The sequence below is a fragment of the Hyla sarda genome, chromosome 1 (assembly GCF_029499605.1).
Source record: "Hyla sarda isolate aHylSar1 chromosome 1, aHylSar1.hap1, whole genome shotgun sequence".
NCBI classification, from domain to species: Eukaryota; Metazoa; Chordata; class Amphibia; order Anura; family Hylidae; genus Hyla; species Hyla sarda.
The window spans coordinates 324078472-324103896 of record NC_079189.1 but is presented as its reverse complement, the minus strand read 5'-3'; the positions used below and the strand labels follow the sequence as shown (position 1 = coordinate 324103896).

The 25425-nt window shown below is 40.6% G+C and overlaps 1 protein-coding gene across 3 annotated transcripts in view; it reads left to right on the top strand.

Moving 5' to 3' along the window:
* Window positions 1–25425, top strand: part of GRIN3A (glutamate ionotropic receptor NMDA type subunit 3A) — a 469012-nt gene that overhangs the window by 184730 nt on the left and 258857 nt on the right. For all 3 annotated transcript variants that reach the window (XM_056519283.1, XM_056519303.1, XM_056519292.1), the window contains exon 3: window positions 444–1491. In XM_056519283.1, the coding sequence (XP_056375258.1) occupies window positions 444–1491 (1048 nt within the window). The remainder of the gene's footprint in view (window positions 1–443; window positions 1492–25425) is intronic.

The following is a 25425-nucleotide window of genomic DNA, read 5'->3' as shown; positions in this document are numbered from 1 at the left end:
CAACTGATACTTTTCCATTGTCTTTCTAGTAGATAAGGTTATTATTTAACCATAAAACAAACCTTTGAGTAAAAAATCACATCTCCAGTTGCCATCTCACCATCACAGATATATAGGTACATAGATAGATAGATCCATAATCATATTGATTGTTAAGGACGCACACTCTCTGTTGTGCCATGAAGAAAACTACATGTAAATGCTAAATACTGTAGATGACTGCCAACAATAAGCTAGAATGTACAAATGGTCAATGTGTCAATTCTTCATAGTAACTAAAATGGTAAAATAAAACCCAATTGATACTATGAAGTTACTGTAGGTTTCATTGTATCCACACAAGTATAAAATAGTAAAAATAATTTAGTGATTATTATAATAAACTTTATTTCCGTTTTATAAAATATTTTATAATGTTTACTCGGCCTCTCTTATTTTCACAGGTTTTTGACAAACACATCTTTCAGTGGTGTTAGCGGGCATATTAAAGTTAAAGATTCTTCAATTATCAACTCCGAAAACCATTATTTTATCTGGAACTTACAACATGATCCAGTAGGAAATCCTATGTGGACTCGACTTGGAAGCTGGCAGGATAAAAAAATTATCATGGATTATGGACTGTGGCCAGACCAAGCTCAAAGGCACAAAAACTATTACCAACAGCCTACACGGTTACACCTTAGAGTTGTGACTTTGGTTGAACCTCCATTTGTTTTTACTAGAAATGTAGATGCTGACGGCCAATGCCCGGCAGGACAGCTTTGCTTAGATCCCATGACAAATGATTCGGGAGTATTAGATAACCTTTTTGAGAGTTTGCAAAGTGGCAATGACACGGTGCCAATTGAATACAAAAGGTGTTGCTATGGCTATTGCATCGATCTGTTGGAAAAATTTGCAGAAGATTTAAACTTTGATTTTGATTTATATATCGTTGGTGATGGAAAGTATGGAGCTTGGAAAAATGGTCATTGGACAGGACTTGTGGGAGATCTTCTCAGTGGTGCTGCCCACATGGCCGTGACCTCATTTAGTATTAACACAGCTAGAAGTCAAGTCATTGATTTTACAAGTCCCTTCTTTTCAACGAGTCTTGGCATCCTAGTAAGGACTAAAGATACAGCAGCACCAATCGGAGCTTTTATGTGGCCACTTCATTGGACAATGTGGCTGGGAATTTTTGTATCTCTTCATGTGACTGCAGTATTTTTAACTCTTTACGAGTGGAAAAGCCCCTATGGTATGACCCCGAATGGCCGTAACCGCAGCAAAGTTTTCTCCTTCTCATCTGCGCTAAATGTGTGTTATGCCATACTTTTTGGCAGGACAGCAGCTATCAAAACCCCTAAGTGCTGGACTGGACGATTTCTAATGAATCTGTGGGCTATTTTTTGTTTGTTTTGTCTGTCTACCTATACTGCTAATTTGGCAGCTGTCATGGTGGGGGAAAAGATTTATGAGGAGCTTTCTGGAATACATGACCCTAAGGTAGGTCAAATTTAATATGGCTTTATTATTTACAGCCAGCTGGATGCTGTGTAGGTTTTATATAATTTTCTGTAATTAAATGCTCAAGATCATGCTGTAGTGGAATGGTTGTCACATAGCATTATCTATCAATGAAGAAGTAGGGATGTAATGCATTTTTAATAAGTGCTTGACTGCTTAACACTCTTATTATGCAAATATTAAATGTTGTCATTGGCAGTAACATGGAAAGACATATGGATTTTTGATAGCCAGATCTTCAGTAACTATGATTACATTTTCCACTTTCTCATGAAAAATGCAATTTCTACTTTTATCTTGTCATGTCCTGAGTACTGTAACCTTCTCAGAATTGCCAGTTCTCTGAAAGTGAAAGAAATAAGTGCATGAAAGCATTAGAAGAGGAAAGTATAGAAGATAGACACATTGTATGCGTGTGTACCAAAGCATTTTTTTTAAATGTCTGACCAATAATTGGTCCGGGGTCGTAAAATTGCCTTCATCTTAGCAAGCAAAAACTACATATTGTTTTATTGTTTTTTTTTGGAGCACTAGCAAGCTATTAGTGTTTCTCTTCAGTGATATATGATCCCACCAGATGTTTTTTCTATATCATAAAGTTTCAGGACCTTTAAGAATGACTGTACCGTCGAGTGCATTAATATATAGTCATTTTTCCCATAGCCATCTACTAATAATCACACATTTGCCAATTACTGTTTTCCGGAGTACTGCAATTTTTATATCATAGGTAATACAAAAAAGGAGAACTTTTCACCTTTCCACTTATTAGGGTATAAATGCTGATCAGTGTGTGTGTGTTCTCAATACCTGCTATTATGTTCCTGGAATATCTGCTAATAAGAGCAAGATTATTTGTCATAAAAACTGTTGAAGGGTGTATTTACACCTACAGTATATGCACAGGATTTAAGCTGCAGATTTGAAGCTGTGTTCAGTTGTTTAGTAAATAAGTTTATACTGAAATCTGCAGCATAAAGTTTGCAACTTTAAAGGGGTTATCCAGGAAAAAAAACTTTTTTTTTTTAATATATCAACTGACTCCAGAAAGTTAAACAGATTTGTAATTTACTTCCATTAAAAAATCCTAATCCTTTCAGTACTTATGAGCTGCTGAAGTTGAGTTGTTCTTTTCTGTCTAAGTGCTCTCTGATAACACATGTCTCGGGAATTATCCAGAGTAGAAGCAAATCCCCATAGCAAACCTCTTCTACTCTGTGCAGTTCCCGAGACAAGCAGAGAGCAGAGAGCACTGTGGCAAGACAGAAAACAACAACTCAACTTCAACAACTGATAATTATTGGAAGGATTAATGTTTTAAATAGAAGTAATTTACAAATCTGTCTAATTTTCTGGAGCCAGTTAATAAAAATAAAAGTTTTTGCTGGAATACCCCTTTAAATCCTGCAGATGAAATATGCAAAGGATACTGTACGTGTGAAACCCTAAAAAGGTATTATGGAGCTATGGAGCTGTGGTCAATAAAAAAACATACTTCTGCACCTCCTGATCCACTGCTGCAGCCCTTGTTCTTCTTCTGGACCTCCACCCCCCAAGTGACAGTTGTCTCTTCAGCTAGGCTTGCTTTGAGAAAGGCCTGCCTGCTTAGCCACTTACTGGCCACATTGGTGTCCCCTCTCACCCAGTGATTGGCTGAATGTCTCGGAAGCTGGCTGAACAAGCGGCAGGAAGAAGAAGAACAGGAGCTGCAGCAGGACCAATAAGGGAACTGGGGTAGGTAAGAAAAGTTTTTTTTTTTATATTTTTTTTTTACCATGGCCCCATCACTACATATATATTTTTCATAGCACCAGAATACCACCTTAAGCTTTGTGGAGTTTTATAAACTATGACATGAGGCTGATATTCTTTTAGCAGAAATCACCTTTCTCTATGGTTAAATAAGCATTCTAAATATACAGTACCAGAATGTCATTAAAGGGGTACTCTGGTGGAAAACATTATTTATATATATATATATATATATATATATATATATATATATATATATATATATATATATATATATATATATATATATATATTTTTTTTTTTTTTTTTAATCAACTGGTGCCAGTAAGTTAAACAGATTTGTAAATTACTTCTATTAAAAAAAATCTTTTTTTTAGCAGTTAAGCAGCAAAGTACTTTTTAGCAGCTGTATGCTACAGAGGAAATTCTTTGCTTTTTGAATTTCTTTTTTGTCTTGTCCACAGGGCTCTCTGCTGACACATCTCTCTGTGTCAGGAACTGTCCAGAGCAGCATAGGTTTGCAATGGGGATTTTCTCCTGCTCTGGACAGTTCCTGATACAGGCATTAGGTGTCAGCAGAGAGCACTGTGGACAAGACAAAAAAAGAAATTCAAAAAGAAAATAATTTCCTCTGTAGCAAACAGCTGCTAAAAAGTACTGGAAGGGTAAAGTTTTTTTAATAGAAGTCATTTACAAATCTGTTTAACTTTCTGGCACCAGGTGATTAAAAAAAATGTTTTCCACCAGAGTATCCCTTTAAGTTCTACTAGAATATAATTGACACTGAAATATTGTACATCCCAAGTAGTATAAAGCTATCCAGTACAATTTTGCTAGGCATTAAACATTAGTTTCCTTCTTCCAACTGTCTAAGCTTATAATTTCAAGTTGCTAGACAACAGAAAAGATAAAAAAAGACTTTCGCACCGACCCCATCTTTTCACCAATGACCTTTTCAGAAACCAGTACAAAAAGGCTTAAGTTCATATACACATACAGTTCCACTGAGAATATATTATCTGTTTACATCCCAAATGATGCCCACATCACACATAAATATGTCCATTAAATAGGTAAAGTCTAAAAATGTGCTCCATTAAAGTCGAAAAGCAGCCATCAGTGCACACCTTGTTTCAAAAAACCTTCGTAATGTGTGTGCACTGACGGCTGCTTTTCCATAGATTTTTATAGTGTACATTATGGGGGAGATTTCTGAAAACCTGTGCAGAGGAAAAGTTGCCCAGTTGCCCATAGCAACCAATCAGATCGCTTCTTTCATTTTGCAGAGGCCTTGTTAAAAATGAAAGAAACAATCTGGTTGAAATGGGCACCTGGGCATCTTTTATTCTGGGCTTGTTTTGATAAATCCAGCTCTATTATATAAAAAATACAGCCATTTTTATACCTATTTTACAGCCATGTTTTTATTTTGTATTGACAAAGTGTAAATCCATATGACACTCAAACAGGGATGCTCAGCCTATGTATACACATCAAAGGGTGCTGTCTTAGCATTATTCAACCAACCTGGTCAATAAAAGAGATAAAACTCTGAAGATAGGTGCACACCAATTATAAATAGAATGTACAGTGACCCCCCCCCAACCTACGATGGCTCCGACATACGATAATTTCAACATGCGATGGCCTCTCAGAGGCCATCGCATGTTGAAGGCAGCATTAACATACTATGCTTTTGTATGTCGGGGCCATCGCATAAACGGCTATCCGGCAGCGCAGACTGCTTCAGCTGCTGCCAGATAGCTGTTTACTGTGCCCCGTAAGCTCCGGTGATGGTCACCTGTCTGCGACGCTCCAGGACGTCATCTTCGGGATCCCCTGCATCGCCGCCACCTTGCACACCGTCCCGTCATCCAATAGGAGCGGCGTGCGTAGTGACGTAATGGCGGCGATGAGGAACGACGATCCCAGGCAACAGAGACTTTCCACAGCGGCGGGGACACCCCGGGGACGCGGCGGCAGCAATGAACAGCAACATCCAGGGCAGCAGTGACGGCGGGGACAGGTGAGTACAACGTCCTATTTTTAACATTGCACGGATCCCTCAACATACGATGGTTTCAACAAACGATGGTTCATTTGGAATAGATTACCATCGTATGTTTATTTAGACTTTATTATTGAGGAGTATCAAACACAGCACTTAGAACAACACATTAAAAACAATTAAAATAACGCTCTAAATAGAACTCATTCACAACCCAGGAGTAGTGATGAGCGGCAGGGGCCATATTCGAATTTGTGATATTTCATGAATATATGGATGAATATCCGTCCTATGTTCGCAAAATTCTCATATTCGCTATTTTCGTTCCCTCTTTTTAATCTGAAAATTCGTAGTGAAATTCGCATAGTGCGCATGCCCGATTGCATCTTTCACCTAAAAGAAGGGAGGGATCACTGTCCTATGGAAGTGCCGATATAATAATGGAGCCTTCTTTGGACCACAAGCTGGAAGCAGGGCGTGATGATCACTTCTTTTTTTTACACAGTACACATCATTGTTGTCATTACGAATATATATCGCTATATCTATATATATATATATATATATATATATATATATATATATATATATATGTAAAACTCAATGGCCCTTATTTACTAAGAGTGTTGTGTAGGTTTCTTTGTGGGTTTTAATTCCCTACAATTTTTTTCCCATGGGATTTACTTAGGTTTCCCTGCATTTTCCATTTCCCCTACACTTTGCTTTTTTTACACATGCTCTGATCTGTCTGTTTTTCCTCAGCTCAAATCCACCACATTTTATGTGGAAACCTTAGTAAATATGTTGAGTTTATGTAAAAATGTTGGGAAGATGCCCCTTTTCAAAGACTATGCCCCCTTTTCCTGGTGGCCATGCCCCTTATCAGGTTTTCTTAGCAAAATGGAGAGTTAGTCGGGTTTTTTTTTCAGTTCTGGCGCAAAATCTGGTGCAGACAGAATTTATGGTGCAATGCGACAGAAAATGGCGCAATGTAACAGAATCTGGCGCACAACCCGACGAAACATGTCGGGTTTGCAATAGTAAATGAGGGCCAAAGTGTGTATGTGTGTGTGTGTGTTCCAGCATCACATCCAAAGGGCTAAAGATATTAACATGAAACTTGACAAACATGTTACATATATGTCAACAACAAACATAGGATAGGTAATTTAACCCTTACTCACCCCCATTTGCCAGGGTCGGGGTGTTTGTTTAAAGTCCCATACAAGTCCCATATGGGAAATATATGTTACTTCATAACTTCCAAACGGCTGGAGATATTTTGATAATACTTGGTCACATGTTTCTTATATGTCCACTTAAAATATAGGATAGTTAATTTAACCCTTAACTACCCCCATTTATGAGGGTTGGGGTTTTTGTTTAACATCCCATGCAAATCAATGGGAAAGGTATGTTCCCACATAACTTCCGTACGGCTGGAGATATTTCAATACCTGCTAAACATATTACGGGTTGGGATAGGAGGTCGGTATAGGAAGTTGAGATAGGAGGTCGAGATAGGAGGACGGGGTATGAGGACAGGATATAAGGATGGGATAGGAGGTCGGGATAGGAGGTCAAGATATGAGGACGGGAAAGGAGGACGGGAAAGGAGGACGTGAAAGGAGGACAGGATAGGAGGTAGGGATATTAGGTCGGGTTAGTAGGTTGAGATAGGAGGTTGAGATAGGAGGTTGAGATAGGAGGTTGAGATAGGAGGTTGAGATAGGAGGTTGAGATAGGAGGTTGAGATAGGAGGTTGAGATAGGAGGTTGAGATAGGAGGTTGAGATAGGAGGTTGAGATAGGAGGTTGAGATAGGAGGACGGGATAGGAGGTCGGGATAGTAGGTTGGGATAGGAGGTCGAGATAGGAGGACAGGATAGGAGGTCAGGATAGTAAGCCGGGTTAGTAGGTCGAGATAGGATATCGGGATAGGAGGTCGAGATTGGAGGTCGAGATAGGAGGTCGAGATAGGAGGTCGAGATAGGAGGATGGGATAGGAGGCCAGATTAGGAGGACGGGATAGGAGGTCGGGATAGAAGGTCGAGATAGGAGGTTGGGATAGGAGGTCGAGATAGGAGGTCAAGATAGGAGGATGGGATATGAGCACGGGATAGGAGGTCAAGATAGGAGGACGGTATAAGAGGAAAGGATAGGAGGTCGGGATATGAGGACGGGATATGGGGTTGGGATATGACAACAATATATGAGGACAGGATATGAAGTCAAAAGCTTCCTTCTTTGTTTATTTTCCTCCCCAACAAGGATTAGGAAGGAAAAACCGGGGAATACCAGGTACTCAGTTAGTTCTAAATGTTCGTGAAATAACGATGTGCCAAAATTTGTGCTAAAAATTTGCATTTCGAATATTTGCGCTCAACACTACCCAGGAGGGGTTCATGGACCCCCTCCAACAGTGGCACCCATCCCACAATGCAAACGGTAAAAGCCAAACACCCGTCCAGTAAATAAACAACAGTTATGAAGCAAAATAAATGTACAGCTTCCCTATACCTGACCACAACAATGAGACCACACCTAAAAGAGTAGCAACATGAACATACATTTGAAAAATAATGCAGGTAAAGGACACTTATGGTGGGCAGGAAGTTGGACCGGGTGAGGAGCAGAGTATCAGGTACAAAGCAAATGGAGCCACACAAGAAGTGTCCAATGCGACTTTCTCAGGGGTGTTGTATCTATTTAGGGTATGGTCACATGTGCCATATTTTGCGGCATTTTTGCAGCTGCGTATTTTCCTACCAATTGAAGTCAATGGGTAGCAAAATTAGCAGCGGATTTTTTTACCCATTGACTTCAATGAGTAAGAAAATATGCAGCAGCAAATACGCAGCAAAATACGGCAGGTGTGACCCTACCCTTAGAGTTTTATTTTAGCTGTTGTAATGGGTTGTTCTCAGTGCTGTTTAATACTTTTCAATAATAAAGTTTATTACATTCTATTAATAGAAGATAGTGTAGAGAGGTGTGAATTATAAATGTACCTGGGGTGGAGCGGAGGGAGGGGTTAGAATAGTTAATAGGAATAGGGTTCATAGGAAAATAAAACTTACACCCTTGAATCCCATTAACCCCAATAACATAAAGGATGGAAATGTTAAGTGTATGTTCACAAATGCCAGAAGCCTAGCAAATAAAATTGGGGAGCTTGAGGCCTTGATACTGGAGGAACATATTCATATAGTTGGGGTCACTGAGACATGGCTGGACTCCTCGCATGACTGGGCTGTCAATCTGCAGGGGTTTACATTGTTTCGCAAGGATAGAATGAACAGAAAAGGTGGTGGAGTCTGTCTGTATGTAAGAAGTGGTATGAAAGCCAGTGTGAACGATGCCATAGTGTGTGATGATTCTGAGGATGTGGAATCACTGTGGGTAGAATTACAAAAGGAGGGAAATACTGAAAAAATAATACTTGGTGTAATCTACAGACCCCCTAATATCACTGAAGAGATAGAAGGTCAGCTGCATAAACAAATAGAGAGGGCCGCCCGGGCAGGTACAGTGGTAATAATGGGAGATTTTAACTATCCAGATATAGATTGGGGTCCGGGGTTGGCTAAAACTACAAAGGGGCGACAATTCCTAAATTTATTGCAGGATAATTTTATGGGCCAGTTTGTGGAGGACCCAACAAGAAGTGATGCCTTGTTGGATCTGATCATTTCCAACAACGCAGAGCTGGTTGGTAATGTAACTGTGCGGGAAAACCTTGGTAATAGCGACCACAATATAGTTACTTTTGACTTAAAATGTAGAAAACAAAGACAGGCGGGGAAGGCAAAAACATATAACTTTAAAAAGGCAAATTTCCCTGGGCTGAGGGCTGCACTACAGGACATAGACTGGGGGGAGGTGTTCTCAAATACTGATACAGAAGGTAAATGGGACATCTTTAAATCAACTCTAAATAACTATACAGCTAAATATATACCAAAGGGGAACAAATATAAACGATTAAAACTAAATCCTACATGACTGACAAATGATGTTAAAAGAGCAATAAACAACACAAAAATAGCCTTCAAAAATACAAATCTGATGGGTCAGCTATAACATTTAAACAGTACAAAGAGCTTAATAAAATCAGTAAAAATGTAATAAAAACAGCAAAAATTCAAAAGGAGAGACGGGTGGCCAAAGAAAGCAAAACTAATCCTAGATATTTTTTTAGATATATAAATGCAAAAAAAACCAAGGACAGAGCATGTAGGACCCCTTAATAATGATAATGGGGAGGTTGTCACAGGCGATAAAGAGAAAGCGGAGCTACTGAATGGGTTCATTAGTTCTGTATATACTATGGAAGAAGGAGCTGACATTGGCCAGGTCAGTGCTGGTAACACATCATGTAATGTACTGAACTGGCTTAATGTAGAGATGGTACAAGGTAAGTTAAGTAATTTAAATGTAAGCAAATCTCCAGGGCCAGATGGACTACACCCAAGAGTTCTTAAAGAGGTAAGTTCAGTAATATCTGTACCCTTGTTCATGATATTTAGAGATTCTCTGGTGTCTGGTATTGTGCCAAGAGACTGGCACAAGGCGAATGTGGTGCCAATCTTCAAAAAGGGCTCTAAGTCTTCCCCAGGAAACTATAGACCGGTAAGTTTAGCGTGCATTGTGGGTAAATTGTTTGAAGGACTTATAAGGGATTACATACAGGAATACATAGGGGATAATTGTATTATAAGTGATAACCAGCATGGGTTTACTAAGGATAGAAGTTGTCAAACCAATCTAATTTGCTTTTATGAAGAGGTGAGTAGAAGCCTTGACAGAGGAATGGCTGTGGATATAGTGTTTCTGGATTTTGCTAAAGCGTTTGATACTGTCCCTCATAGATGTCTGACAGGTAAGTTAAGGTCTTTGGGTTTGGAAATTTTAGTTTGTAACTGGATTGAACACTGGCTCATGGATCGTACCCAGAGAGTGGTGGTCAATGATTCGTACTCTGATTGGTCCCCGGTAATAAGTGGTGTACCCCAAGGTTCTGTACTGGGCCCGATGTTGTTCTATCTTTGCAGATGACACCAAGCTTTGTAGCACGGTAGGGACACTGTGGAGCTGGAAAGGGTGCAGAGATGCGCGACTAAACTAATATGGGGCATGGAACATCTTAGCTATGAGGAGCGATTAAAGGAGTTACAATTGTTTAGTCTTGAAAAGAGACGTTTAAGGGAGGATATAATAAATGTATATAAGTATATTAACCCCTTAAGGACCAAGGACGTACCGGTACGTCCTTGGTCCTGCTCTTCTGATATAACGCGGGGTTACACAGTAACCCCGCGTCATATCATGGCGGGCCCGGCGTCATAGTGAAGCCGGGACCCGCCTCTAATAGCGCGCAGCGCCGATCGCGGCGCCGCGCGCTATTAACCCTTTAGCCGCGCGCTCAAAGCTGAGCCGCGCGGCTAAAAGTGAAAGTTCCCGGCTAGCTCAGTCGGGCTGTTCGGGATAGCCGCGGCTAATCGCGGCATCCCGAACAGCTGACAGGACAGCGGGAGGGCCCCTTCCTGCCTCCTCGCTGTCCGATCGCCGAATGACTGTTTAGTGCCTGAGATCCAGGCATGAGCAGTCATCCGGCAGAATCGTTGATCACTGGTTTCTTATGAGAAACCAGTGATCAACATAGAAGATCAGTGTGTGCAGTGTTATAGGTCCCTATGGGACCTATAACACTGCAAAAAAAAAAGTGAAAAAAAAAAGTGAATAAAGATCATTTAACTCCTCCCCTATTAAAAGTTTGAATCACCCCCCTTTTCCAATAAAAAAAAAACACAGTGTAAATAAAAAGAAAAATAAACATATGTGGTATCACCGCGTGCGGAAATGTCAGAATTATAAAAATATATCATTAATTAAACCGCTCGGTCAATGGCGTGCGCGCAAAAAAATTCCAAAGTCCAAAATAGTGCATTTTTGGTCACTTTTTATATCATTTAAAAATGAATAAAAAGTGATCAATAAGTTCTATCAATGCAAAAATGGTACCACGGCGCAAAAAATGAGCCCTTATACCGCCCCATACACGGAAAAATAAAAAAGTTATAGGGGTCAGAAGATGACAATTTTAAACGTATTAATTTTCCTGCATGTAGTTATGATTTTTTCCAGAAGTCCGACAAAATCAAACCTATATAAGTAGGGTATCATTTTAATCGTATGGACCTACAGAATACATATCAGGTGTCATTTTTACCGAAAAATGTACTACGTAGAAACGGAAGCCCCCAAAATTTACAAAACAGCGTTTTTTTTTTCAATTTTGTCGCACAATGATTTTTTTTCCCGCTTCACCATAGATTTTTGGGCAAAATGACTGACGTCATTACAAAGTAGAATTGGTTGCGCAAAAAATAAGCCATCATATGGATTTTTAGGTGTAAATTTGAAAGAGTTATGATTTTTTAAAGGCAAGGAGCAAAAAACGAAAATGCAAAAACGGAAAAACCTCCGGTCCTTAAGGGGTTAATGGCCCATACAAAAAATATGGAGAAAAACTGTTCCAGGTTAAACCTCCCCAAAGGACGAGGGGGCACTCCCTCCGTCTGGAGAAGAAAAAGTTTAGTCTCAAGGGGTGACACGCCTTCTTTACCATAAGAACTGTGAACTTATGGAACAGTCTACCTCAGGAACTGGTCACAGCAGGAAAAATTAACAGCTTTAAAACAGGATTAGATACATTCCTGGAACAAAATAACATTAATGCTTATGAAGAAATATAAAATCCCATCCCTTCCCCAATATCGCGCCACACCCCACCCTTCAATTCCCTGGTTGAACTTGATGGACATACGTCTTTTTTCGACCATACTAGCTATGTAACTATGTAACTGGTATGCACCTATTTTCAGTGTTTTCTGCCAATGTGTGAACCCAGTCTAAAAGAGATTGACTTTATGATGGTAAGAATTAACCATAGTGCATTTGTTTGCCTTTATCTGAAACAAAATGAGATTTTACTTACAACACAACATATTGAAGAGAATAGCAATAAAGTACCTGTAGCTTCTGTGCTCAGCTTTTGTGCCGATGTTTTGTGCTACATCAATAGCACTTTGTTTTTCCTTTGTAGCATGTTCCTATGATCCAAATAAAGTAGAGTGTAGGAGAATGATTGGTATGATTGTTTGCCTACACTATGCATTGTGTAGGCAATAGACACTTTCATATATCTCCACACATCTCTATTGCTGCCACCACAGTAGTAAATGAGATTACGTGGGAAGCCAAATAAAACCTATAATTTAATTTTAAAAGAATGATAGATTTTCAGAGATAGAATTTTGTTGCCATCTATTAGAGATTTTTAAAGTCTAGAAATATAATAGCAGGCAAGTGCATTTCACTTAACCATGACCAAATGTTTTATAGCTGAAAATAAAAGTACTAGGGCCTCTGCAAATGTTATGGAACTGATGCCCTCAATGTGCTATTCTGATTATGGTATTATTATTATTATTATTATCATTATTATAAGTAGTAGTAGTAGTAGTAATAATAATCTTATTTTATTATTATTATGAATATTATCATCACATTTGTTACCATGTTCTTTACAATATTATATCATTTATAGGCGATTTCACTCTATGTTTTTGTCTAAGTTTCACTGTTCCAGTTCCAGTACACTTTATTTTTGTTGTATACAAAAACATAGTCTGGTAACAAAATAAATGAAAATAAAAAAATCAATGCTGCAATTCAGTTTTTAAGAACCTAAGTCAGTTGTATGGCATACCATAGCCTGTGTTTTTAGTATCCATTAAAGAATATGTTTTTTTTCCTTCTAAAGTGTATAAAAATGTATATGTTACATGAAAACAATAGAGTGTGCACCCACCCTTGCATTTCTACATTTTTTTTTTAATGTGGGTGAATATGATGCTTGCCAAGTGTAAATCATTGTGGTGTTCACAGTATCACACAAGTAACCCACCTCTTACATTTATGAGACAAAAAAAAAATAATGTGGGCTGCATGGATTTAAGGCATTGGCCAGCACTAGTAACACCCATATTTATAAATGTATATATAATTATGCTACCAGTTGCTAAAAAAAAAAATAAAAAAAAAATGTTCTTTGTACTGTCAAGAAAAAAATTACAATAGGAGTGTCATAAATCACTTACAGAAGTAGTACTCTTTAGCTTGATATAGTGCTTAAAGAGTACCTGTTATATCCCACAAAAACATTAAATGTCATATGTTACTCAATACCTAATCCTGATCATGTACATATAATTGTGTCTAGCACCTATATTTCTGTCACAAATACCTTCTATCTGTTGCTCACTTGGTTTCTCAGTCTGTGCTTTAGAGGGGGTGCATGACTAAGTGCTGGGTCTCTCTATCCAATCACTGCAGGCTGCTCTGTAACCCCCTCCTCTCTGTGTTCATGCTGCAGCCTGATAAGGCAGAAATGAGCACAGAGGAGTGCTAGTGCAATCTTTTCTTACTGGACTTTGTCCATGACTCATGGACAAAGATGATGGTGCGGCCAGACAGGATTATGTTCTCTTTGGTATGGGTATTCCTAGAGTGTTTTTTTTTTTTTTTTTATAAGCTATGATTTCTATAAAATTTTCTAATGAAGCATATTAGAGAAGTTAATGTTTTGCCAATATGTACAACATATAAGAAGTTTTTGAATCGGACAGTGCCCATTTAATATGTTATGTGTCATGATGCAGCAGATTTTTATTTACCCATTTAAATTGGATATGCTTTGTTTATTGTAAATATAAAATGTTATGCATCCCGGTCTGTTATGCATTGTGTCAAATTAAAGTATCCTACATATTTAATACAGTGCATATTGCACAGAGATATTACCATATTACCATATATTTTACAGATAGATATTTCATTATATATTCCCTACATTGACTTACTTTATCTATATAGTGGCCTACAGTACAACAGTAAAAACTAAAATTCCCAACAGCAGTCACATTGTTTTACATTTTGCTCACAGTCATATTGGGGGAGATTCATCAAAACCTGTGAAGAGGAAGAGCTGGAGGAACCACTTTTGTGTGAGACAGTCCGTAGCTCAGTTTGATCCTGTTTGTCACTTTTATCCACCACATGGAAGCAATACAAATGTGTTGGACATTTATGGTGAATCCCACTGGTCTTCTATTTTTTACTTAAGTGGGTGGAGGAAGAGTGTTTCAGTTGTCCATAGCAACCAATTAGATTCATTTTTAAAAAGGCCTCTGAAAAAGAAAAGAAACAATCTAATTGGTTGCTATGGGCAACTGCACCACTCTTCCACTACACAGGTTTTGATAAATCTCCACCATAGTGCTTATAGTATGCCAAACTGCGCCCACAAAGTACCAAATGTTACAAACATAGGTCCAGATTTAGCAATCTGTCTAGGAAAAAATGTGTCTGCTTTAGGATTTCACCCTTCATTTCCCTCCAGGAAGTGAGGGTTGGTCTTCTTTTGCTAGAGGGTACCGGGTCACTTTTCATGTATTGCCCCAGTGTTGGTAATGTCTGACCCAGTGGATTAGATGGTAGCAGTGTGAAGTTTCAAGGGGATGAGACAAGAAATTATAGTCAGCAGTCCAGGTCAAGCATAGGAGAAGAAGTAAAATGTACATGGATCAGGCAGAGGTCTAGTTGGTAACAGGCAAAAACCTCAATACAGGTGGCACAGGTTCAAAGTCAACAATTCAGATCAGGCACAGGAAAGACAGCATGGAACAAGAGGCAGATACAGAATCCAAAATTAGATGAAGGTCACTACACAGATAATAGGATCAGATACAGTCCACCTTCACAAATGGATCATAAAGAGCCATAACAACACTTAGGCACGGCAGGAGGATGTGACATTCCTAAATAGGTGACACTGGAAGAAGACTGGGCGGGAATGGTTATTGAAGTACTGCATTCTCACTGGCTCTTTAGGAGGCTAGCACCATGCCTGCACATGTTCTTTAGGAAAACCTGGAGGCAGAGTGAAGAGAACACAGAGGAGAGTGGGCACTAAAGGCAACCCAGTAGCTGTAGATAGGAACAGCCTGCTGGCATTACCAGCTAGATCAGTGTTTTTTAAGCGCAGTCCTCAAATACCCCCAACAGGTCATGTTTTCAGGATTTCCTTAGTCTTTCACAGGTGATATAATTATGATCAGTGAATCAGGCATCACCACAGTTTTATCACCTGTGAAAGACTAAGGAAATCCTGGAAACATGACCTGTTTGGGGGTACTTGAGGACCTCGCTTGAGAAACACTGAGCTAGATGGCTGAAGACCACATGCATTACAGTCTCCATTTGATATTCAACATCTATACTGTTATCTTTTCACAAATATTTTCCTTTAATCCCAGTCTTATATCTAATATGGAACCAAGCTACTAAAATAACTTTAGTCTTGGTTTGTTTTGTTCAGAGAATTGCATTACTTTTAACATTACTTCCAATTTAAAGAATCTTTACAAGATCAAAATAAACACAAGAAGCAACCAGAAAAAAACATCTCTAATGCTATAATTTATCTCCAGAGCACGTAAATCTCCTTTGTCTTGCATTCTGTTACTAGAATATATTAACATAATGAACAGTGAATTAAGAAATCAAATGCTTACATTTATGGTAATGAATTAGTGTTTTCATCATTCTGGGTTGGGTCCTTAATGGGTCTTTAATCTCCAGCTTCGTCACCCCCTTCCCAACGCGCATTAATATGATATTGAGTTCTGAGAAAGTGGAAATCAAAATCAATTAAATTGTGTATATTGGTTTAGCACTTTATCATTTCTTCGGGGATCTAGTGAAGTTTTAGAAATTGTAAACAGAAAAGAATAAATAAACTTTCATGTGATGAAATTGATTTAGTGAAATTGGGTTTCAAAGGTATAGTCACTGCGGAGAGGATATGCTATTAAGTCTGGAATGCTACTTCAGGCCTTTGTCTAGACACATTTCTGATAAATGCCAATAGAAACAACAGTTTGTTTTTTTCCCCTTTAATTTGGAAAGGAAATATGCAGTCCTTAGGCTGATCCATGTTTAGAATTTTGCCCAACAGAGTGCAAAAGCTGAATAAAAAAACACATTGTAATTGAGAACAAATTGAAGTAAAATTATTTTATATTAAACATTTAAAAAAAGAAACAGATCTATAGTTGTCATTTATAGTTATGGAGCTTGTAAATTGCAAGCTAAAATAGATTTTCATGATTATTACGTGCGTTTTAGCTTTTTGCCCTTTGTCTTTTCTTTTTTAATATTGCCCGTATTTCAAAAGAGTAGAACATTGTTACCAACCTATATTTTTCTTCATCTTCAGACTTCTGTATGTGTCTTATTTTAAATTGTCTTTGCTTCTGCATCCTTTTTATTTATTTATTTTCTTAGAATTTGTAGAGAAATAGATTTATTCTGGATATCTACAGACAAGTGTACGCTAGGATATTACATAGTTATGTAGTTTGTAAGGTTCAAAAAACCTAAAACCCTACTGTGTTGATCCAAAAGAAGGCAAAAAAAGTTGATCCAAAAGAAGGCAAAAAAAAAAACATGAGGCTTTTCCCCATTACCTCAATTGAGTTTACAATGTACTGACAAGATTTTTTTTATATGTCATAGAGAGCCGAGTGATGAACATATCACTTGAGAATTTATCATGTGAATTGTTCTAACGTAGTAGACAGAACACTACCTGTACTGCCTGACAAGGATAAGCATAAGAATCTAGGTGACTTTTACAAGGGTCAAGTTGTTATCCCTAGACCACCGGATCAAAGCAACCATAAAACAGCAAGTTTTGTCGGGTGTTACTGATTGGCAATGGCGAGTACCTACAAATAGGGTCCAAGGATGGAAAACCAGTGTGCTAGTAACAGGGCTTTTGCTGACAAAAACTCATTGATGCACATGGGAAGTAAAGGCTCTTGTGTTATACATAGTCATTTTTGAAGACCACTATTGGATACCATGAGCTATATTATCAATACTACTTTAGGAGGCACCATATTAAATATTTACAAATTTAGTCCAAGGCTCTGGGCTGTGCCATCCCACAGCCATGGTGCCAGTGTAAACAGATGACAAAGCTTACTCATGATGTTCTCTCAGTCAGAGGACTGGGAGACTGGCAGGAATAGGACCTGTGCAGTTTCCTGCCAATAAAATAGGCCTCGGCTAAATGGGTGGGGCAAAGTCCTCTGACTGAGAACTATGTAATTTGTTCTTACTGGTGTGGTGCTGCACAGTGATCAATGTCGCCGTGGCACTGTGTCTGTGGGGTGGTGCGGCCCAGAGCCTGGACTAGGTTGGGTAGCATTGGAGCTGATCTTCCACTTGAGCATTCCCCCTATGGGCACAAGGATTGCAGCAGGGTTTTTTGCTGCTAGATATTCTTTAACCATATAGTACCAGCCTAGCTGATTCTGTCCCTTTCCCCATGATTCGGGAGGGGTCTCAGGGTGGGACAACAGGAGGGGGTTGGTAGGGAGCCTGTTATATACTATGCTAATAAGGACGGTCCCGCACAGGAACCTATTCCCTGTTGTAGCATAGTATATAACAGGCTCCCTACCAACCCCCTCCTGTTGTCCCACCCTGAGACCCCTCCCAAATCATGGGGAAAGGGACAGAATCAGCTAGGCTGGTACTATATGGTTAAAGAATATCTAATATCTGAGTGCAGCTAATGTGCTGAATCTTTATATTTGTATTTGGAGCAGAATCTCCATTAATTTGTATTATTGCACATGTCGTGTTTTTTCTGTCCAGGTTTTTGAGGACAGTTTTAGTTGTACCTATTAAATGTTAAGTTTTAGTCTACATTTTCAGATCATATAATTGTTGGTAGACCATACATCCCAATTTTTTGTCAAAGGGTTGTTCGCTACCCAGCGCCTTGCCATTTTATGTTAGGGACATTAAGGATCCACTACACAAAGGTGTCTGTGACGTGGCTAGCGAGCTTGCACATTATGATCATAATGTACACTAAAGACTAGAGATTTTTCTGTAACCTTGAAAGCATGCTTTTTTGGCGAACGGAAGAAGCAGGGTGAGCAGGGGGCGGTGAGATGACATAGGAAAAGCAGCAGATCACATGATAGCCCAGGTCTATTATGTGATTGGCTGCTTTCATGTGTCAATCAGCACAAAGGCCAATAGGATGCAGCGAGGGTCACACATAAAAGGCCAGTGATGTCACTCACAGCTTTCAGAGTGACAGAACTACTGAAGAGAGCAGTAGAGGCAGTAATAGGGGCAGCTAGTGTTTAGAAAGAGAAATATACAGATTACAAAGAGAGAAGAAATAGGCACAGTAAGTGATTAGTGTTGAGCGGCATAGGCCATATTCGAATTCGCGAATATTCGCAAATATATGGACGAATATTCGTCATATATTCGCATATTCTTGTTTTATTTTCGCATATGCAAAAATTTGCGTATACAAAAATTAATACACGCGAAAATTCGCATATGCGAAAATTAGCATATGTAAATTTTCGCATATGCGAAAATTCGCACACCAGTCTCACACAGTAGTATTAGAGCCTTCTTTACACCACACAAGCTGGAAGCAGAGAGGGGTGATCACTGTGATGTGTACTGTGAAAAAAAGAAAAAAAAAAAGAATATTCGCAATTACGAATATATAGCGCTATATTCGCGAATATTCGCGAATTCGCGAATATGCGATATTCGCGAATAAAATTTGCATTGCGAATATTCGCGAGCAACACTATATTAGTGATTAGAAAGACAGAGAGAGATACAGATTAGAAATAGAGACCGAGTGTGTGAACAGGGTTCAATCCTCATGCAAGAATCCTATAGGGGCTCCTATACACCAAAATAGCTTAAAAGGGTACTCCACTGCCTCAGCGTTCGGAGCATTTTGTTCTGAATGCTGAGTGCGGGCGCCGAGGCTCGTGATGTCACTACCATGCCCCCTCCTGCCACCCCCCCCTCCCATAGACTTGCATTGAGGGGGCGTGGAGGAGGCATTGCCATGAACATCACAAACTCTTTCGCCCCTTTAATCACAGCCTCTGAAGGGCTCGTCTTTTGCTACCACAAATCCAAAGCCATATTCATACTTGCACATACCTGAATTGAATAGTGTTCTTTAACCAGCTCCAGTGAGGGGCCATAAACTGTGCCACCCACCCACAAAGCATATTTAAGTGACACATGTGTATATATATATATATATATATATATATATCTCAAGCATGTTGATTAGTTATACTTATCTAGCCTGTAGTTTTAATAAAGGTCTGTTGCATTTCATATTGTTCCGCAAACACCTTCATTACGCAATTAGTCATTGTGAAAAATCACCCAGAAAAGTTAAAATGATCCTTAAAAAATATGTCTGCTAAAGGAATTGTCCGTCCTAGGGGGCTTGTTTTTTCTTCTCTGTATTTTCGTTCCCCCCACCCCCCACACTGCTGTGCAGAAGGATAGAACTAGCCATGAGTAGGAGTTGGGTCACGGTGAGTCTTTGGAGCATGTTGCTGAGGTAGGAGAAGGGGCTTCGAAGAGGCCACAATGACACATCAGAAGTACTAACTGAAAGGATTGGTGGGGATGATGGAGAGTATAAAGAGGAGGATGTCAGCGGGCCTTCTGGTCCGAGCAGCTCAGGAGCAAGTGATGGTGACACTGGTGCTGTATCTGAAGGCTTGAGAAAAAAAATGTTCTGGACCAAGGGCACAGTCATGTGTTGATGTACCTAGCTATTTACAGTATCCTGCCATGTGGGAATTCTTTACTATGTTACCAGATGCAGGAAAGCAGGCACAGTGCCATCTCTGTGGAGAGAAAGTGATGCACAGGCAGGGTCCAAATTTAGGAATTAGGGGGGAGATTTATCAAAGCTGTCTATGTCCCGCATAGACCAAACTACAGAGGGTTAGGCCGGTCTATTGTGCGCCTAATTTATCAAAGGTCGAACGGCTCTTGACAAATTCTGCCCACGGACTTTGTGATCTATGCTTTAGACTGTATTCAAACCTGCTCCAGCATGGTCTGACATTTCAGCGTACTTTCATCCTGTGCGACTTGTCGCCAAAAAGTCGTTTATTTAGACTGTGACTTTCTGTGCAACAAATTTAGATGGGAAAAAAACTGTCTAAATCCTTTGATAAATCTCCCCCTAGGCCTCCATGTCAGCACCTCAAGTATCACAAAGCCTGGGTAGAGGTAAACCTAGTCCACCAATGCCTGCTCTCTGCTGGCTACAGATAACTCTACCTCACCACCATCTTCTGTATGCTGGCAACTACTGATAACACCAATCCACCATCACCCTACTTCCATCCAGTCCTACACGTACACAACCCATCATCCTCAATAAAAGGGATAATTTTTGGGACGCTTGTAAAAATCCATGCTGTCTTCTTCACTTGCTAGACTAAGAACCTCTTGCTACTCCCAAAAAAGGGATAATTTTTGGCACACTTGTAAAATTCCATGCCGTCTTCTTCACTTGGTGGACTAATAACCTCTTGCTACGCCTAAAAAAAGGGATCATTTTTGAAATGCTGGGATAAAGCTAGAAATTTTAAAAAGTTCGCTGAACTCTACTCCCAACTGCCAGGCCTCTTCCATAGGCAGCACATTTTCGGGATTTGTCTCATCTGTGTCGTTCCCCCCTCCCCATTCACGATCCCGTCAGTTATCCATTGGGGAGTCCATGTCCTCCAGACAACGGTATTCTCCCAGTCAGTCAGTGGTAGTGCGCCTAAATTTCTACCTGGTCAAGTTGTTTGTGGCACAGGCGCTCCCATACCATTTTGTGGACTCCACAGCCTTCAAGCAACTAATGGGGTGTGCCCAGCCAAGGTGGCGCGTACCTATTATTTTGCTAAGACAGCCATTCTATACATGCCATTGTTGATACGTGGAGTAGTACCTACAGCCAGGAGCAATACATGACCCCATTTCTGTTGTCGGATTGGCCTGGGCCGCTTGGCGGGGGCAAAATTCTAATTTATCATGTTTGCTTTTGTAACCCACCTGCGGCCAGCCAGGGCTTCTGGCCAAATTCAAATTTATTGTGTTTGCTTTTGTAACCACCCTTTGGCCAGCCAGGGCTACTGGTCAAAATGAGTACCTAGTCACCATAATTTTACTGATACATGCGTACTCTGCATGGCACGATTGATACTTGGAGTAGTACCTAAGGCCAGGGGCAATACTTGGCCAAAAAAAAGTTTTGCTCCTCTGCTGCTTTTGTAACCACCCTACGGCCAGCCAGGACTGTTGGCCAAAATGAAATTGACTTTTTTGGCAAACCTGCTACTTCCAGCCAGACCCCATAGACTTCTGGCTCACCAGATTAGATCATTGGCCAGAACTTGCCCAGTTATGTCTTGTCCACCCTCTAGTTTTGCTTCGGGGAGAGTGTTCAGCACAGCAGGCAGTGTGTGGTCACCCCGAAGCGAAAAAGATTGTCATTGTGGAAAAACTGACTTTTACTAAAATGGATCAAGCATGGATCAGTGAGGAATTTAAACCTTTACCAGATGCCACTGATTAGGCAGTACTACCACCACCCCTCCTGGGTGCTAGTGACACCACCTGTGTCGTCTAGGTGGTTAGATCCTGACCCTCCAGCTCTGCTTGGTCTAGGGTTGTCGGGATGTTGAAACCTGCTGGTTTTCGTTGAATAAATCATCACAAGCAAGACATCCAGGTGTGCGCTCCGCTTCTTTCTCTTTTTTCTCCTCATTTAATTTTGCATTACTTTTTTGGACGTGAGCACCACACAGCATCTTGCTTTATATCATATCCCACTGCCACAGAGACATTCCTTTGCTTTATTCCATTTATTTTTGCCTGCTTGCAGTGCCCGTTTTTTGCCTCTCTTTTTTTATCCATACTACTAGTAACCCCATCACCCTACTTCTAGCCAGGCCTACACATACACAACCCATCATCCCCAGAAAAGGGATAATAATTTGAGGCACACCAGGATAAAGCCACAATGTCTTTTCATGCCTCCGTGTGCATATTAACACTGGCAGGCATCTACCCACAACTAGGGATATTTTATGCCGCTTTATTTTGGTGTGAATAAGCTGGAATAGTTTCCATGGGTTACCGCATTTTGACATAACTGATCCTTAAACACACTTTAAAACTACTTGAATACTTTCCTAACAGTGATAGACAGGGGGTTAGAGCTGTTAGGTAGCGTTTTAAATATGTTTGTGGCTTATTTCATTGCTGGTTCAAGTCGAACCGAGTAAAACCTATCTCGCGATTTTTGAAAAGTTCTTCAAGTCCAGCAATCCAAACTTTTCAGAAGGTCACTCAACTCTTATTAGTTTTATATTGATGCTGAGAAGCACAGGATCGTTAATCAGTATGTATCTGTGTGACCATGTCTGTTTTTCTCCATTGCTGTTTCATAGGAAAAAATACAATGGCATTTCCTTTGACATTTGTGCACATTTATGTAATCCATATTTTTTATATTGAAATTACCAGATCCATCTCTGTGTTTTTCTATACAAGTATGCTGATAGATGTTGCACCCAATATATTGGTGGTCTGCTAATGAACCTTGCACATGCCATAGTAGTGTACTTTAACCTCTTAAGGACGCAGGGCGTATGGATACGCCCTGCATTCCGAGTCCTCAAGGACGCAGGGTGTATCCATACGCCCGTGGGAATTCCGGTCCCCACCGCTAGCCGGTTGGAGACCGGAGCCGGATGCCTGCTGAAATCATTCAGCAGGCATCCCGGCATATCGCCCAGGGGGGTCATTATGCCCCCCCATGTCGGCGATGGCTGCAGATCGCTGGACAATTCAGTCCAGTGATCTGCGGCGATTCCGGGTCAATCGGGTCTCCAGTGACCCGGTGACCCGGAATTACTGGCTGGTCGTGGCCGTCTCTGACTGCCCCGAACAGCCAGAGCCTGCAGGGGTGAGGTGGCACTGGTGCCACCTCACGATCCCCCTGATTCGTGTGCCGGATTACCGGCCGACCAATCAGGGCGCCTGCTGCGGGTGTCACTCCCGCACCCGCTCCGCCCCTCTTCCGGAGGACGTGAGCGGGTGTGGAAGACGACCCCGGGTGCTGGGGACCCCGATCCCCGGCGTCCATGTTGGGATCGGGGCCCCAGGAGCGATGGCGGCGGCGAGGGACAGTCCTGCGACGGAGCAGCAGCAGGAGGTGAGTTACAGCCTCCTGCTGTTGCTTAGCAACAGCTCCCAGCATGCAAAAAGGGCATGCTGGGAGCTGTAGTTATGCAACAGCAGGAGGCAGACCACCACAACTCCCAGCATTCCCTTATGAGCATGCTGGGACTTATGGTTTTGCAACAGCTGGAGGCAAATTTTTTCTATGGAAAAGTGTACCTTCAGCTGTTGTATAACTACAACTCCCAGCTTGCACAAACAGCTAAAGTGCATGCTGGGAGTTGTAGTGGGGCATCTGCTGGTTGCATAACTACAACTCCCAGCATGCCCATTGGCTGTCGGTGACTGCTGAGAGTTGTAGTTTTGCAACAGCTGAAGGCACATTGGTTGTGAAACTCAGTTTTTTTTTACCTAAGTGTCTCACGACCGGTGTGCCTCCAGCTGTTGCAAACTACAACTCCCAGCAGTCACCTTACACCATGAACTGTACATGCTGGGAGTTGTAGTTTTGCAACAGCTGGAGGTACACTGGTTTTGAAACACTGAGTAAGGTCACAAACTCAGTGATACATAACCAGTGTGCCTACAGCTGTTGCAAAACTAAAACTCTCAGCACGTACAGTCTGTCAGCGCATGCTGGGAGTTGTAGTTTTGCAACAGCTGGATGTCTCTTCCCCCCCCATGTGAATGTACAGGGTACACTCACATGGGCGGAGGTTTACAGTAAGCATCGGGCTGCAAGTTTGAGCTGCGGCAAATTTTCTGCAACAGCTCAAACTTCCAGCGAGAAACTACTGTGAACCCTACACTACACTACCACAAAAAATAAAAAGTAAAAAACACTACAAATACACATACCCCTACACAGCCCCCCTCCCCTCCCCAATAAAAATGAAAAACGTCTGGTACGTCACAGTTTCCAAAACGGAGCCTCCAGCTGTTGCAAAACAACTACTCCCAGTATTGCCAGACAGCCACTGACTGTCCAGGCATGCTGGGAGTTTTACAACAGCTGGAGGCACCCTGTTTGGGAATCACTCGCATAGAATTCCCCTATGTCCACCCCTATGCAATCCCTAATTTAGGCCTCAAATGTGCATGGCGCTCTCACTTTGGAGCCCTGTCTTATTTCAAGGCAACAGTTTAGGGTCACATATGGGGTATCGCCGTACTCGGGAGAAATCATGTTACAAATTTTGGGGGGTATTTTCTGCTTTTACCCTTTTAAAAAATGTAAAACATTTTGGGAAAATAAGCATTTTAGGTAAAAAATTTTTTTATTTTATTTTTTTTTTACATATGCAATAGTCGTGAAAATAGTATGCCATTTGTTTTTTTTTTTTTTTGCTGTCCTGGCACCATAGGGGCTTCCTAAATGCGGCATGCCCCCAGAGCAAAATTTGCTTTCAAAAAGCCAAATGTGACTCCTTCTCTTCTGAGACCTGTAGTGCGCCAGCAGAGCACTTTTCACCCCCATATGGGTTTTTTTCTGAATCGGGAGAAATTGGGCTTCAAATTTTGGGGGGTATTTTCTGCTATTACCCTTTTTAAAAATGTTAAACTTTTGGAAAACCAAGCATTTTTTTTTACATATGCAAAAGTCGTGAATCACCTGTGGGGTATTAAGGTTCACATTACCCCTTGTTACGTTCCCCGAGGGGTCTAGTTTCCAAAATGGTATGCCATGTGTTTTTTTTTGCTGTTCTGGCACCATAGGGGCTTCCTAAAGGTGACATGCCCCCCAAAAACCATTTGACGCTCCTTCCCTTCTGAGCCCTCTACTGTGCCCGCCGAACAATTAACATAGATATATGAGGTATGTGCTTACTCGAGAGAAATTGGGTTTCAAATACAAGTAAAATTTTTCTCCTTTTTACCCCTTGCAAAAATTCAAAAATTGGGTCTACAAGAACATGCGAGTGTAAAAAATGAAGATTGTGAATTTTCTCCTTCACTTTGCTGCTATTCCTGTGAAACCCC